This window comes from Aquila chrysaetos, chromosome 22 (genome assembly GCF_900496995.4).
Source record: "Aquila chrysaetos chrysaetos chromosome 22, bAquChr1.4, whole genome shotgun sequence".
NCBI classification, from domain to species: domain Eukaryota; kingdom Metazoa; phylum Chordata; class Aves; order Accipitriformes; family Accipitridae; genus Aquila; species Aquila chrysaetos.
This window is the reverse complement of record NC_044025.1, coordinates 15,611,422-15,627,667: the sequence shown is the minus strand read 5'-3', so window position 1 is coordinate 15,627,667 and position 16,246 is coordinate 15,611,422. Positions and strand designations below refer to the sequence as shown.

General features: G+C 54.3%; 1 protein-coding gene across 1 annotated transcript in view; it reads right to left on the bottom strand.

Annotated features, from left to right (window-relative positions):
• Positions 1-16,246, bottom strand: part of PDGFRB (platelet derived growth factor receptor beta) — a 34,820-nt gene that overhangs the window by 5,826 nt on the left and 12,748 nt on the right. The window contains exons 3-23 of the mRNA XM_029998223.2: positions 14,327-14,404; positions 12,515-12,811; positions 11,819-12,088; positions 11,407-11,534; positions 10,891-11,065; positions 10,119-10,311; positions 9,791-9,906; positions 9,128-9,254; positions 8,761-8,972; positions 7,917-8,011; positions 7,498-7,630; positions 6,984-7,088; positions 6,764-6,874; positions 6,230-6,383; positions 4,677-4,843; positions 4,296-4,414; positions 2,963-3,085; positions 1,430-1,541; positions 1,043-1,142; positions 818-923; positions 83-321 (exon numbers count right to left, since the gene is read on the bottom strand). Of these exons, the coding sequence (XP_029854083.1) occupies positions 83-321; positions 818-923; positions 1,043-1,142; positions 1,430-1,541; positions 2,963-3,085; positions 4,296-4,414; positions 4,677-4,843; positions 6,230-6,383; positions 6,764-6,874; positions 6,984-7,088; positions 7,498-7,630; positions 7,917-8,011; positions 8,761-8,972; positions 9,128-9,254; positions 9,791-9,906; positions 10,119-10,311; positions 10,891-11,065; positions 11,407-11,534; positions 11,819-12,088; positions 12,515-12,811; positions 14,327-14,375 (3,131 nt within the window). The 5' untranslated portion in view covers positions 14,376-14,404. The remainder of the gene's footprint in view (positions 1-82; positions 322-817; positions 924-1,042; positions 1,143-1,429; positions 1,542-2,962; positions 3,086-4,295; positions 4,415-4,676; positions 4,844-6,229; positions 6,384-6,763; positions 6,875-6,983; positions 7,089-7,497; positions 7,631-7,916; positions 8,012-8,760; positions 8,973-9,127; positions 9,255-9,790; positions 9,907-10,118; positions 10,312-10,890; positions 11,066-11,406; positions 11,535-11,818; positions 12,089-12,514; positions 12,812-14,326; positions 14,405-16,246) is intronic.

Genomic DNA, 16,246 nt, shown 5'->3' with positions numbered 1-16,246 from the left:
CATCCCCATCTCCTCCTGAGGCCCCCGTTTTCAGATTTGCGTAGTCAGGGGAAAGGACAACATTCAGAAGCAATGTTTTTACCTGGCCCGGCTGATGGAGGCTTCCTGAGGGAGATCGCAGATTGCGTCGGGTTTGGGGTCAGGAAGAGGGATGATATAATCATTCTCACCCCCATTTTGGTGCACGGCTGTGTAGAGAATGCTGCCAGTGGGGGAGCCGGCTGTGAGCCTGGAGTTGTTCAACCCAGGGATTGTGGGTCTTGTGCGGACAACAGCGGGGTGGTCGCTCTTCATGAACTCTTCATCCACCTGCTGGTACCTCTGCTCTCGCAGGGCAGGTTACCAAAGAAACAAGGTCTTGTGAGTGGAGAAAATGCACTTGTGTTGAGTTTGCCTTCCCTGTCTGCTAGGCTTTTTCTAGAGGGGCTCACATCTTCTAGCTGGGTTCAGCTACACTGACTCCACCAAAGATCATGAATGTTTCCTAAGGGAGAGATCAGGGCACAACTCCACAGCTCCAAAATACCAAACAGTTGGAGGCAGGTTTTTGATCTCCTGCCAGTTCTGATTTCCGCAGTTGCTGAGATACCAGTTGCCTGTCTGGCGATGCCAGTTGTCTCAGCAATGTCCCCAGGATGCCCAAACCACCTTCATCGGCTGTTCAAACTAATGCAGCTTTAGTCACTGCAAAATCCTCTGGCACGGCAGCAGTAAACACTGGTCTCCAAACCCTGATTGAGGGCCCTAGCCAAGGCAGCATCCTCCACAGAACACTGACCCTCTTCTGTCCATCCAGCACTGGGTCCTTTGAACATACCTTTCTGTAGCAATCCACCAAGAGGTTTCCCATAAGCACCACCAGCTGTGAGAAGGATGGTCTGATCTCAAACTTCTCCTCCCAGCACTTCTGCATGATATCGTAGCTAACAAGAGGAAACAGAAAGCACTCTGGTGAGTTAGCGGGTGGGGAAAAGAGTGGCAGAAATACTTCTGTAGTTTGTGTAGGGCAGGCCCAGGGCAAACTCGTATGGGCAGCACTTACATTTCATCAGAGGCATGGGTGGGTTTGGACATCCGATAGCCACGTTTGATGGCGTTGTAGAACTGTTCATTCATAGGCAGTTCAGGATATGGAGTCCCCCCTGGGTGTGAAGGGAGAGCAGGAATTCAGGCTGGTATATTGCCTGCCACCCCCATGCCAACATGCATTTCACACCAAGGTTTCCTTTTTTTCTTTACCTTTCCTGCTTCATTTCACTTCCAAATGGCAACGTCAGCATGCGAAAGGAGGAGACAGGGAATGAAGTGCTACTCTGACTGGTAAGGTTGGGACTTGGGGATTAGAAATGGATTTCTATTGTCTCTGGGAAGGCACATGCTGACATGCTATCAGACCTACAGACACCACCATGATCTCCAGGGCACTTACCTAGAGTGAATATCTCCCAGAGAAGAATCCCGAAGGACCACACATCGCTCAGAGTAGTGTAGAGGTTGTTGAAGATGCTCTCTGGAGCCATCCACTTAAGGGGCAAGAAGGTCTAAGAGGAAAAAAATGGAACAAGAACAGAGTCAGCTGCATCTACAGCACTTGTTTCAACGGGTGAGAGCCTGACACCCAATTTACAAGCAGAGAAGACCTTTCAGAGCTACCCATCAGCCCAACACATCTGCTGTCAGCCACTTCTTGTAGGGACCAGTTTCCTCTTTCCTTGTGCAGGATGAACTCATCAGGCAGAAGGAAAGAGTGGGCGTACTACATCCATTTCCATCACTGTCTGCCATGATGAGCTGTCATGGTGTGAATTCTCTGTGCCCTAGTTCTTAGGTAGTCCACTGACTTGCACAACATGACCACAGCACTCCTGAAGGGAGTCCTGGCCTATCTGGACTTTGGAAAGCTAAGACCAGGCTGGAGAGGACTATGGGATGACAAGAAAAGAGCCGATGGACACATCCAGCTTTTTCCTGCTCTTACTCACTCAGAGTGATACATGAAAAGGAGCCTCACTTGTCCAGCTTTTATGCAGCACTGGCTGTGCTGTTCCTGGGATTTGCTTGCACAATGAATACCAAAATAATCTCCAGGAAGGATTGCAAAGGGGGCCAGTTTCATTTCCTGTTTTGGAAGGAAGAGCAGCTATGCCAAGCCTGGACTAGAAAACCCCAGCCCCTCTGCAGGTGGGTCTCCCTGCCCAGGCACTGAGTGCCTGTCTGCCATCCCATGCAAATGGGAGAAAGCATGAGAGAAGGTAAGTAGTTCATAGAGGAGATAAAGATTGGGGTTTGAGAGGCCTGGCTCCACTCTCAGCTCCCCCAGCATCAGTTTCTCTGGGAATTACATGGCCTGCTTTGCTTGGGGTTGCATGTTCCCAAATGCCCCAGAGCTGGAGAGGAGATGCTGTTGTTGAAGTCACAGAGGAGGTTCTGGGGAAGCTCAATTACAGCCTCATCCTCTCCTGCCTCGAAAGATTGGAGATGTCTTTCTGGAAAGTAGCTGCTCGCAGGAAAACACTTCCTCTTACCCTGTGGTCTAGTGGTTAGAGCAGAAGTCTGTGAACCTCTTCCCAGAGTGGCCAGTGACTCACTGAGGCAATGTCAAGTTGCCTAACCTTGGAATCCTCCTGCCTGCCGCTCAGGACCATACTCAGTGCCATGCAGGGAAGGGATGCAGCACTGCTGCCAGTGATGGGCTGTACAGGGCACAATCCTTAGTTTTGCTGCTGCTACCCAGGTTCTTCTGTAAGAGCCTAGAGATACGGGCATGCAATTCTGCTACTCCACAGTGTGCAGAGCACATCAGGTGCAGGATGGTTGGCTGTTGACACCATCTCCTGGGAGTCCTGCCCTGTCACCACCCCTGGGCACGGTGATGGACAGGCAACTCACAGAGGGGAGCATATAGGGGGTGCCAGGCCCAGAGCCCTGGGAAGAAGGGGCTTGCATGGCTCCTGGTACTTACGCTGCCTTTGGAGATATAGTTGGAATCCCTCATGATGTCCCTTGCCAGGCCAAAGTCACAGATCTTCACCAGCTTCCCCTCACAGATGAGGACATTCCTGGCAGCCAGGTCACGATGCACACACTGTAGGGGGAAGGCAGGGCACTGTCACTGCGAGGGGCGCCCAGACAGCCCAAGGAAGCAGCCCAGCTCCAGCACTAGTCCATTTCTGGGGCTGCAGGGACACATCATTTGAGGCATCTCCTCCTCCTGAAGGGACAACCATGGCTCAAAGCCACTAGCAGAGCTACCACATTTTTGCTGCTCGCCTGGACTGCTACCCCCCATGACAGCAACAGGCATCCAAATCTGGCAAGGGCAATTTGAACAACCCAGCAGAGAGGGGATTGCCAGGGCCTGACCAAGCAAGGGGGCTGGTGGGCTAGCAGGCTGGCAAGGAGGGGATGTCTCCATCTCTGTTTGGACAATCCAACGCAGCAGTCTGAAGACATCAGAATTACATCAGCCTAGCTTGTGCATCCTGGTTTGCCAGCATGTTGGATGTTTTCCATATGAACAGCCCCAAGGTTTGCTCAAGACCCTGCCAGACACTACTAGCGAGCATGGTGATATTACGCCACTGTAAAGCGTGACTGTGGGAAGCTGGGAGCTCCTCTTCTGTGCTCCATGGGGGAGCACTGACCATGCACTTCTGGGGATCAGCCTGGCTGGCTGGAGGCAGAGAGCCAGGAATTTCTCTCCGCACGTCATTGGTGCCATCCCTACCCCTTCTCTTAGCCCTGCCCTGTGTGTTGTTTCACATGGTCCAACTATATTACTGCCTGCCCTGCGCTACGGCAGACCTTAGGAAATCCCAGAGCCTAGTCCTCTGTGGTGGCTTGATTTCCACTAAACAAGGACTTCTGATGAGGCCTAGGGGGCTCAGAGCATGAGGTGCAATAGCGGTGTCTGTGGAGAGTAGTAGCTCCGCTGCGGAGTGCCTTGTGCTTTAGCACGGGGAGGTTATCACTGTTTGGTCATCCCGGTAAATAGGGATGATATAACACCACAGCTGTGCTGCACATGGCTTGGGAGGAGCTCAGAGTCAGGGAATTTGAGGTCTGAAGCTTGATCTAAGCCAGGGTTAGCTATCACGTGCAAATGTAGTCATGCTGATCCCCAGGGCTGTGTTTCCAAAGAGAAGTGGTCAGCAGCTCTTCAATTGCATCGCCACTTCTCCCATGAGGAGGTTGGCATGGACAGAGGGACAGTGAGCAGAAGCTGACCACAGGACACAGCAGAGCGTTGTTGGCCTCCACCGCTGCAGGCAGCACGGACCAGCCAGCATACGTACGTTTTTGGAAGCCAGGAACTCCATCCCATTGGCCACCTGGAAGCTGAAGCCCACCAAGTCCATGTAGCTGAGGAGCGGAGACTCGTTTATCAGCGTCACCCGGTCTGTTCTTTCAGGAGCTGGAGGGCAAGCAGAGATGAGTGTTGGCGTTACTCAGCACACTTTTGGGCTGCCTGCCAGTGGAAGGACCCACTGGGGATTGCTCTCCCTCCAGCAACAAAGGGACAGAGCTGGGAGTTCCAACTGCGAGGGCATCTGCCACTATTGCTGGACTCATCCCAAAGGTGACCTTTGTGGTATGGACCGTCTGTCTCTGCAAGCAAAGGCACCCAGCACCCACACTGCAAGCACCTCTCCCTCCCACTGTGGCTGAGCTGTTACCTGATGGGGAATAGCTGTCCAGCTCGTACGGGGTGCCATAGTTAGAGGATTCAATGTCAGCGTACTTGACTTCACCCTTCATGTCGGACATGGGCACATAATCCAGGGAGTCATCCTTGCTCATGTCCATGTAGCCCCCATCGCTCTCGACAGACAAGGAGAGGTGACTATGGGGGGAAGCAAAGAGGCTGTTCAGATCCAGAGGAGAGGAGGAGACGCGAGGGATGAGGGCAATGATTTGTGTGACTGCAATTCCTGAACCCTCAGCCCCAGCACTGAAAAGTCCCACACAGCAGGGAAAGAAGCCCTGCATCATGCATGCAGAGAAGTGCAAATGGCACTGGAGACTTCCTTCCACTACCTAACAGCTCAGGTGTCCTCAGCGCTAGCTTTAAACAGCCCTGCCATATTCCCCTACGGGTCTCCAGGTGTCCTTTCCCACAGGCTGAAACTTCTCATGCTCACCTTGCCTGGCAGAGCACAGGTTTGGTCAGCACACGAGCTCAGCACTGGGGAGGGCAGGAAGGGGACCCAGGGCCACACAGCTCCACAGGCACCCACAGGGCAGGAATGTGCAAGACCCAAGCCAGCGTGGGCAGGGAAAACCCTCTACCTTGGCTGTGCACGTTCTCGGACTGGCCTGGAGAAGGCTGAACTGAGCGGGCAGGACACAACCCTCTGTCCACAGTTAAACCTTCCCAGTTTGGATCAGCAAACATCTGCACCCTTGAGCACCTCTCCCTTGAGTGACCAACAACTGCATCTGGGAAGCAGCATCCTGAGGCCTTCCACATGCTGGTGCTGGGCAAGGGAATCCTGCTGCATGGCCAGAGCTGTGGGGCATGTCCCCAGGGGCTTGGGAGACTGTGCTTATTGCTTTGGAGGATCTCAGCTGCCTTCAAGCAGAAAGCACAGGGGGCAGCTGTGCTGATGTCCTAACACTGCTCTATTTTACTATTGTTTTGGTGTGCTGGAAGGAAATGCTGCTTTCTAACTTCCCATGGGACTGTTTCTCTGTGCTCATGTGCCTGCATCCCTTACAGCTGGCAACTGGACAAAGAACTGTTCCCCTTTTCCTGTAGCACCTCTTGTGCAACCGCACTCCTTCTAGCACTTCTCCCTTAGGCTTGGTAGCAGTGCAACCTGCCCTGAAAATGCAAACCTGATATCTCCAAGGGTTAAGACATGCTGGGAAACCTTCATCTCTGTACTCAATGCATAGCTATGGTTATGCCAATAAAGTTAACGATGCCAGGGAATACTCCCAACTGGCATGGAGCAGCCGATGTATGTGCTAGCTAACAGCCTCCAGGACACACAGATTGCCTCTGCTATCTCCCCGTCTGCCAGGAGCTGTTTGGAGGTGGCTGGTTGTCACATGGGCTGGTCTCACAAGGTAACAGAGTGGCCAGCTGTGTCCCAGTGCTGGGCCAGCGTTTATTGTACTGGTCTGGAGGAAACGTAGGTATCCTTCCTGGCAGTACCAGCCTCCCTCATCGATGGGGGCTAGGATGGGGTAGGCACCAGGGAGGAGAATGCTGCTTTCCAGGTACCTCTGCACGTGGTCCTCCTTGGCAGTGTTCCCGTACAACTCTGCCTCTCGCCGTGCCTTCTCGCCGTAGCACTGCAGAAAGGTGTGCTTGTTGCGGTGCAGGTAGTCCACCAGGTCCCCATAGCGGCAGTACTCGGTGATGATGTAGATGGGCCCTGGTGGGAGAGAGCACCTGTGTCAGCCCTGCCTCAACCTCGCTTGCTCCCTGGGGCAGTGAATTTCATCCCACAGGGACATTATCAGATTGCAGGATGTGTAGGCAGGGCCAGGGGGAAAAGCCATCTTTCTGGTACCGAGCATTTTTGGAATTTGAAATTTGTGTTTGGGGAGGGAGGTGGGGGTTAACAGAAAAATGCCTTCTCAGTTTCAGTCAGGTTGGAAAGAAAGGATTTCAGAGCCTCAGGAGGCTTTCCTAGGGGAAGGATGAATCATTCTGAACCAGAAAACAGGAGTTATTCTCTCTGAGGACAGTTCTCCTCCTTAGCACAGCTCAAGGCAGCAGGGAGAGGAGACAAGGCATCCGGGGCTCAGCTACCTCCTTTGGTGCAGGCCCCCAGCAAGTTGACGATGTTGAGGTGAGGTCCCAAGTGGCTCATGATCTTCAGCTCGGACATAAGGGCTTGCTTCTCGCTGCTCCGGGCAGTGGCTGTTGGGGAGAGCTGGTGTGAGCGGCAGGGCAAGGATGGGAGTGCACGCGCACTGTTCGGCCTCACAGCTTTGGGACGGGGGAAAGGTATGATGGGAGGACAACTCACACTTGAGCATTTTGACCGCCACTTTCATGGTGGACTGCGAATGGCTCAGGCCATGAGCCGTTGCCTCCACCACACGTCCAAAGGCACCAGAGCCGAGAGTACGTCCTGCAAAGAAACAGTGAGGAGATAAAGTTGGTGATGGTCCTCAAGGAGAGGTGAGGAAAGGAGCTTGGAAAAGACAAGTCCCCTGTCTGAAACTACACCAGCCTTGCTGCAGTCATCCTTGTGGGCATGGAGGTGATCATGAGCTATGATGTTTGGGGTTGGGGCTGGTTTTCATCTGGGTGGGAAAGGAAGGAGCTGCCAGCTGCAAGAAAGGATAGCCAGGAATAACCCAGTGCCTCATGCCAACGGGGGCAGCTGGCCTTCCACCATGGTCCCCCATCCCAGGACCACATCGTATCTCCGGGGATCTCTGTGCCTTTTCTGGGTTGGTCTCTTTTGGAGATCCCAAACCCAAACCTATCACCCCCAGACCCCGAGGGTCCATCAGTGGGACCTGCAGAGCCTTTACCTAACACCAGTTTGTCCCTGGGCACCTCCCAGCTGGAGTCATAAGGGAGCTGCATGGGATCCACGTAGATATACTCGTGCCCATCGGAGCTGACTGACTCAATCACCTTCCAGCGGATTTCGTAACGAGGTTTCTGGAAAGGGGAACAAAGGGAAAAGAGAGATCGAAGAGGCTGAGGGTCAGAAAGGGCATGGGGGATGTGGATAGGCTTTGTCAGGGAGTCTTTGGTCCCTGCATCCATTGCCTCATTCCCCATCTAGCCTACAGATGCCAGGGGCACGCAGAGACTGATGGAGGCCCATGGTCCCTGGCACAGGTGGGACAAGCCCATGCCAGCAGGAGCTCACAGCTTTGCTCTTCCCAGCCACCCTAACATGGGGGTACCACTGTGGTAGCCTGGGGACACTCTCCTCTTTTACCTTCTGCCACAGGATGATCAGGATGATCAGGGAGATGACGGTGAGGACCAGCAAAGCCAGGATGACAGAGATGATGACCACCTTGAACGGCAAGGCTACAACGATAACAGGGACAGCAGTCAGACTCCTCCACCACTGCATGGCCTGAGTACCCTGGGGAAAGGAGGGGACAGCAGCGCAGAGGGGTCCCTGCAGCCTTCTCTTTCCCTCCTCTAGCCACTGTTCCCCTCCTGCTACACGCCTCCCCCCAAGACATCGACCCTGAGCTCTCCTCTGGGTGGGGACAGTCCCTGACCTCTCCTCCTGGGCAGACCAGCCCAACACTTGCAGGGCCAGCACGCCAGTGATAATGGGGTGATGGGTTGTTACAGCCTGTTGAAGGGCTTGCTGCCTTGGGAGAGGTTTGACCATGGGAGGGTGTAAGGAGCTAGAGGGGCTGGTTTGCTTGGGGGAGAGCTGGCAGCTCCGGGCCTCGGCTTAGACCATCCTTCCTCATATTTGGGATGCTCAGCGCATGGATGTTCGAGTCCGTGGCACCATCTAGTGACCCGCGGGCTAATAACAAGACACCAGGGACCTGCTCAGGCACTCTCATCTTGCCTCCCTGGAGGAATTAACCTGCCAGTGGTGGGAAGAGGATGTCCATGGCCAGTGGACATAAGGGCTTCAGACTCCTCCTGGAGCAGCCTTTCCTGCCAACCCAAAGGAGGCTTCGTTTTGGGCAGAAATACCCAGGTTTCCTGCCTCCGAGGACAGTCCTGGCTCCCAGCACCTCCAGGCTGGAGACACAGAGAGAAAAGTCTAACTCCCCACCACTGGCTCAAACACTTCCCTCAGTGCTCACCGTGTGGGACCAGAGTGATGTCCTGGGAGTTGGTGCCCAGGAAGTTTTGCACGGTGCATCTCAGGAGCAGGGGCTCATCCACCCTGTGCAGCTGCAGGGTACTGTTCACGCGGTACACCTGCAGCTCCGCGTGGTACGTGGCATTGGTCTGCAGACCGATCTCTGTGGACTCGTTCCCCAGCAGCCGGGTGGGCTGCCCCTTGGTGCTGCACCTGGTCCGGGGGAGGATAAAGGCACTTGAGAGGCAGCTGTGGCCATGCACCACCATGGGATGCCCAGGTACGTGGGCCAGCAGAATACAATAAAATAATAGTCTATTATTCCAATAAATGTGAAAGTCCAGCCATTCCCATGGGCACCCACTTACCATTTGATGTCACTGCAAGTAGACCAGCTGATCTCTGGCTGGGGCATGCCTTCAGCAGAGCATGTTACTGTCTGCTCCCCACTGCTGGTACTGCTGTTCTCCTTGAGATCCACCACTTTGGCTGGCACTGAAACCAAGAGACAGTGACGGGAATTAATCTTCCTTTCTGACTGCATGATGGAAAGGGAACATGATTCCACTGTACCCCTGACATGGCCTGGGGGTGAGGAGACAGTGAGGTAGGACTCATCACATCAATCTTGTTTTGTTTTTGAAAGCTAACAGCAAAAAAAGGTTTGAGGGGGTTATGAAGGAGACCTGCCCCCATCTAGCTTGCTTGGAGAGCACAGGCGAGCATGGGGGAAAGTCCTGGACATCAGAGCTGCACAATCATCTCTGCATTTACTACCTTGGGCCAGGGCATGAAGGCCAGGCTGCTGGTGTCTGCACTGCCTCCCTGTCCCCCTTGCTCTGAGACCAAGTGTGTGACATTTCAAATGAGCATGTTTCTTGCTTGAATGCTCTTCCTTTAACCAAAACCACTTTGGAGCTGTAGTCCGAAGAGTAAGGGCTTCAACCTGAGGGTCCTGCAGCAAAGGATGGAGCCGTCCCCTGAGACTGCCCCCACACTCCTCAGCCCCGTGTCTGCATGCCCATCCTCACCATTTATCTGCAGATGGAAGGACAGCTCCTGCTCATCATCCTCATTGAAAGCCCGGATGGTGTAAAATCCTCCTTCTTCCTGCTTCACCCGCACCAGCACCAGAGCCGTCTGGTACCTGGAGGAGACACAGTCCCAGAGTGATGGGTGTGGGAAGGTACCTGGGGACTCACAATGCTCAGAGGCAACCAGCTCCCACCCATCCGAGGCATGCTCGAAATCCACTCACGGAAAGGCATTCAACCACCAACCATGTCCAACCAGCAATTTGGAGGTTGCTTTGTGAATTATCCCCTCCCAGCAACCCAGTGAAGAATGATGGGCCCTCACCTGGTTTCTGACAGGTTCCTGCTGGTGATGGTGAACTCACTGCTGCTTTCCATGGTCAACGTCTTGTTGTTCTTCAGCCACACAATGCTGGGTTGTGGGTAGGCCTCCACCTCCACCTGGATGGTGCGGCTCTTGTGGACCTCGGCATACACCGTGCTGGGCAGGTGGGTGTGGAAGCGCACAAAGCCACGCTCTGAGAGGGGGCAGGAAGGATGGGGGGGGTCAGAAGGAGAAACAACCCTCTCTTCAGCCCTCTGGACAAACACGGATCTGGAACAAAACACTCTGAGCACCCAGAAGTGGTGGGGCAGCTCCAGATCCATCCCCCAAGGCTTCAGGCTTGTGCCCGAGGGGAGTGTGGATGCAGAGCCACACTGGAGCAGAGGGGCTCGTGGGGCAGGCAGCATGTGGGGGAAATGCTGCTATCTTGTGGAGATGGAGCAGGTTCCCTTGAATTACATGAAAGAAGGACAGATGCGGATGGGAGGTGACGATATGACCTCACATCGCCTTGGCACTGCGCAGTGCAGAAGAGCTCTTACCCGTACCCTCAAGTGTCTTAAAGGGTCACAAGGCTTGGGATGTTTTGAAGCCAAGAAGTGGGTAGGGGTGCCATGGGGTGAGGGTTGGGTTTTTGCCATGGTTACTTAGGGCAGAGGCGAGGAAGGGAGAGAGCTGGAGGCTGTGCAGAGAGAAGAGGGTGTCACTCTGGGGCATCCCGCCTGGACGCCCACATCATTTGCTGGCTTTGGGCGCGTGGGAAGCAACGCACCGATCACATGGACTGTGATGTCTTTTCGGTCCGTTTTCTCATGGTAGCCCTCAGAGACGTTGCAGACGTAGGTCCCACTGTCCTCCAGCTCCGCATTCTGGATGATGAGGATGGAGCGGATCTCGTGGGTGGATCCGGGCAGGAAGTCGGTCACCGGCTCCACAGTCTTCCCTGCCTGCACAACGGGGACAGGAGATAAGGTTTCAGAATTCAAGAGCATGTTCTGCCATTGGAGCTACAAAGCCAGGCTCACAGGGAGGGAGGAGGAGAGGGTAGAGGACCCCGGTCTGGCTGCCACAGGGACAGGGAACATGCACCGATCAGAGGTCACTGAGACAGACAGCCTTAATCCAAGGGTCTCCCCATCAAGCCTCCCTGCGTGGCAGCAGCATCATCCCACAGCTTCTGCCATGGGGTGAAGCTTCTTATGAATAGGTATATTGACAAGTAATTGCCATAGGACATCTGGGTGAAGGCTGGAGCTGCTGCCTGGAGCCTGTGGGCTGGAACACTCACTTGCTTGCGGGGATAATCCCAGTTGAAGTTGACTAGCTCATTGCCGCTCACGGTGCACATCAGGGTAACGTTTTCTCCCTGACGGACTATGGTCTGCACTGCGCTGATGGAGACGTTCACAGATGAGACTGGGAAAGGTGAAAGAAAGGAATGAAAAATTAAGGAAGGGATGAGTGGGTACCCAGTCCATTTATCCTGGGTGGACTGGTCTAGTGGAAAGTCTCTTCCCTGAGGAGTGGAGCTGACACTTTGGCAGAACCCATTATCTAACGGAAACAGGACTAAATCCAGCCTCCAAATTGATCAGGGGCATCTCTAAGGAGACAGGGGGAGAGCTTTGCTGTCCCCTGCCATAGGGCTGAAGGAACAGCCACAGCAGGTGCACAGGTATGCTAAGACAATGGCACCTCACCCTGGATCCTGTAGACATAGAAGGTGTCTGAATCCACCTCCTGGTCATCCACGATTGTCCGGCAGAAATAAGTTTTATCCTCAAAGAAGCCTTTGAATCCCTGTTGTGGGTCATAAGCAGCTGGGATGGGGTTCTCCACCTTTTTCTCGTAGAGGGTCACCTGCATCTGTGGGTTGGTCACGCGGCATGGGATGACGGCCTCTGTGTAGCCTGTGATGAAGATGAAGAGCTCTTCGGAGGTGATTGTGGGGAGGAAGACTAGGGAAGGATCTGCGGGAGAGAGGGAACACTGGTTGCAGAAAGCTGCTTGAAGCTGAAGCAGGGCTGCTCTGTGCTCCTCCAGGACTGCTCCAACACAGGCCTCTGTCTCCAGACTGGTGGGACACTTCTTCACGTACTCCCCATGGTGTAGGATCACCAAACCTCTCTCAGGAGGGTGAGAGACCCAGATGCTGCTGCTTAGTACCATTGCCTCCCCCACTACTTGTCCCAACACACCACACATGGGTCTCTCCCATGACCTGGCGTACCAGAGACACGCCACAGCCAGATGACCTGCCATGAGGGGTCTCCTGCAGTGGGAGAAAGGATTTTGGGAGTCCAGGTTCTTGAAGACAGAATGATAATTCAAAGCCCTCTTTCTCCTGGTTGCTAAACCCCATGGAAATGCAGAGACAAGGATGTGCTGTCCCCTACCTGGAACGTAGATGTACAGGGCTTTCCTCTCTGCTGGCTCTGGAGCCTGGTCAGGGCTGTAGGTGCACACATACTCCCCAGTGTGACGGCCCGTCACGTTCCTGAGGGTGAGGTTGCTGACAAAGACACCATCCCTCTGCTCCAGCGAGGCGGCGAGGGGCTGACCCTCCCGTTCCCAGACCAGTGTGCTGTCCCCATAGCACAAGAGGGAGAAGGTGCTGTGGAGGCCAAGGACAAGCTCAGCATCTCTGGGTTCAATATGCAGCCTGCTGCCCCCAGACGTTACCTCCAGCAGACCTGGGAGAGAAGGGAGATGAGACCTCTGAAATCCAAGGAGAAGCACGCTGGAGCACAACGTCATGCCAATGTACTTGGTTTGTAGTGTCAGCCTTTACACTGAAAAATAACCTTCCTGGATTTGTCCTCCTTGGTGTAGCCACCCACCACTGACAAACACGTGCTCTCCTCAGAAGTGTCCTGTCAACCAAGGCCTTGGTGGGTCACCCTTCATTCCCTGTACCTCCTGAAACCCTTACTGGAGAGGAAAGAAGACATCATGGGGTTTAGCAATGTTCAAAGTTGCCCAAGTTGTCTGTGGCAATGCTGGGTGGAGAACCCCCCATTTTATGCTTTAACTATGTCTGCCCCCATCCAACCTTTCTGCAAGGTAACGGCACCCTCAGTGCCACCCAATGCTGCCCAGTGTCATCAGGCAGTGAGGAGCAGAAGGCTGGCTCAGGAGAGATTTGGGGCAGCCGTTTAAACTGTGGGTGCGAACAGGGCTGTGCTGGGAGGCAGCCATGCTGTGATGCTGTTGCCCCAGCCCAAGGGGCACCCTTGGTGAGGACGGGGCTGGAAATGGGGGTGACCTGGGTCTCCCCCACATGTTTGCTCAGTTCCTTGGCTTTTATACATCCTGTGAGTGGTCTAGATAACCTGGGAGCTGACAGTATAGATAGTACTGCTGGTCCCAAAATGAGCCTGTCTCTGTAAAGGCAGAGATAGGTCTTGGATGCACCTTCAAAGGCTTGGAAAGGCCATGCATTCAGCAGGCAAGGGGGAGAGGAGGAGATGAGGCAATTCCCTGCTCTGCTGGCTGCCTCTCCACAGGGACAGTGTCAGACAGGACACAGACTAGGCTGAAACTATGCCGGTTTACAAGAAAGTGAAAAAGGAATGAAAGCAAAACTTTGCAGGAAATCCTTTGGAAGCAATAGAGCAGGCAAGGTCTTCCTGAATGGCTCCCTGTGTCTCTCCCAGCTTCCTTGCTTCACCCTTTGCCTAGATGTCCCGGTGGGGCTGGGACATGTGCTCTTCTCTGGTGTCCCCATGGGTGGGCACGGCAGCTGGGGACAGCCCCCAGGGACTCACAGCAATGCTGTAAATAGCCCAGATGCGGCCACGTGCCCCGCTGCCTTGCTGTGGGTGGTTATTGTATATATGGGGTCTGACCGAATCCTTCCTGCTGTGGGGGTGTCCGTAATGCCCAGCTAGCGTGGGTTCTCGGGTGTCTGCTAAGGGCTGAGCGCGCGTGGCAGTGCTCCCTCTGCAAAGGTCTCCTCCTTCCAACCAGCTGTGCACCAGCACGAAGCAGGTGAGGACTTTACATCCACCCCGCCATAGGACTGGGTCGGCATGAGCCACGGACCTGAGTCCTTAGGAGGGACAGATGTGCCTGGAGCGCGCTGTGCGCTCCTGTGCCTCCCCACGGCATTGCTCCTTCCCTCCCCCTTGCCCCGCAGTAAGCATCCCAGGGCAGCATCCCCACGCAGGGCCCAATCCTGCACACACCTCCCCAGCCACAGCACTCACCGGTGAGGATGAGGAGCCAGAGAGATGTCTTCAGAGAGGGGCACAGCATGGCGGGCTCCGTGGCTCAGTGACCGAATCCTGCCAAGAGCAAAGCGAGATGAGCGCAGCGCTGCTGGCAGAGGAGGGGTCCCTCGGCCACCCCAGGCAGGGGGGGTCCCCGAGCCCTCACTCGAGCCCCGCGCTCCTTTCTCCACCTCAGAAACCTCCCGTCTCTTTCCAGTTTTCAGCCTTTCCCTCCCGGTGGGGTGGTTGGTTTCCCCTCACGCTGGATCTGCAGAAGGAGCTGTTTCTAAGGCACCTCCCGCTGGTAAACAGGGATTTTGCTGGAGGCTCCAGCAGTTGTGTCAACTCTTGCTCATCTCTGCTCGAAATGCCTCTCCCCCCGCTGCAGAGCCCTGCCTTTCTCCCTCCCTCTGCTCTACCGCTTGCCTTTTTTCCCCTTAGTTTTTGCTTCCCTCAGTCCCAGTGAGATAAAACTTGCTAGAAAACAGATCCCCCTCCAACCCTCCCACATTTTCTGCTCCTTCCAATGAAATAGAACAAGCCCAAAGAAACCCCACAAAACCCTGAGTTCTTTGTATTTAACTTTTAAATATATATATATATACTTCAAGGGAATATTTAAGAGGCTTTTTAGTTAAAAATCCCTTTTATCGACATTTCTCAAGAAATCTTTTCCCACAGAGCATATTCAGCCCTCCCTGGTGCAAACCAACAGCCCAGAAGAGATGAGGCCAGAGGTCCCTAAGAGCAGTGGGGTCTGTCCCCCGTGTAATGGGGTGACAGGTAACCCTCCCCATCGCACCTGCAGGGAGGGGGATAAGTATTTTGGAAAAGCAAAATGAAGATGCTAATGAGGGGAAGAGTAAGGAGTAAAGGTTTCCTCTGTGCCTGGACAAAGCTGGGGGGAAATGAGCTCAGTAGTCCTGAACTTGGGGATGCTCCTGCATGGAGCTGAACTTCACGGCTCAGCCATGCTGCAATCAGTGGCCCTGCCACTGGGCCACCTCCCCTCTCCCAGTGCCAGAGGCATTTTGAACCTGCTCCCAAGGCAGACCCTGAGGAGAAGCCCCTGTGATGCCGGCACAGCGCTCTGGGGAGCTGCTCGCCAGGCACGAGAACGGCTAGTGGCAGTCTGGACTTGCTGACCTGGCCCCAGGCACTGTCTCTTACTGAGCGGCTCTGCTGCCTCTTGGCCCTGGAGTGGCCTCCTGGTCTGCTTGATGTTAAGGAGGAAATGGTTTGTAAATGACGTGCGCTTGTCAGATGTTTTTATTATTCTCTTGCTTTGGCTCAACAAAAGTCTGATCTACCAGCAAATCCTTCCAGGTCTCCAGCTTATTCAGCAGCTTCTCTCTCCCTGCTCCAGAAAAGCCCTCTGTGACTCCTTCTCTCTTCTGCATTTGCCAGGGGGGATGAGAGCATTTACGGGGAAGAGCTGGGGGTGGGTAGGATGAAAGGACCAAGGTGAAATTCAGGCTGTAAATGAATGTGGCCTCACTGCACACACCCTCAGCACCAACCTGCTGGAGAGAGGAGGATGGACAACCTAATCTCGCTGCCCCCCAAGGCACTGCCATGAGAACAATTAGCTTTGTTTCCCAATTCTCCTTTACAAAGGTGTGTGATTCATCCATTATTCAATGTTCAAGGTTGTAAGCAACAACTGGGATCCTCTCCTTTCACCCCTCCCTGCCTGCATGCACAAGCCAGGCTGTATTCACCGCCCCCCACCCCAATATCTGCCTGCCAGCAGCTAAGGTCTTCCCAAGCTCATGCTCAGCTTTTAGCTGCCTGTCCAGCTTCATGGCTGTCACTGTTAGTCCTGTTGCAGGCGAGATCGTGGCTTCCTCTACCCACACAGATAGGTCCCTCACTCCACCAGTGATCTCTGCAGGATTCACCACTCCACCACTGCTC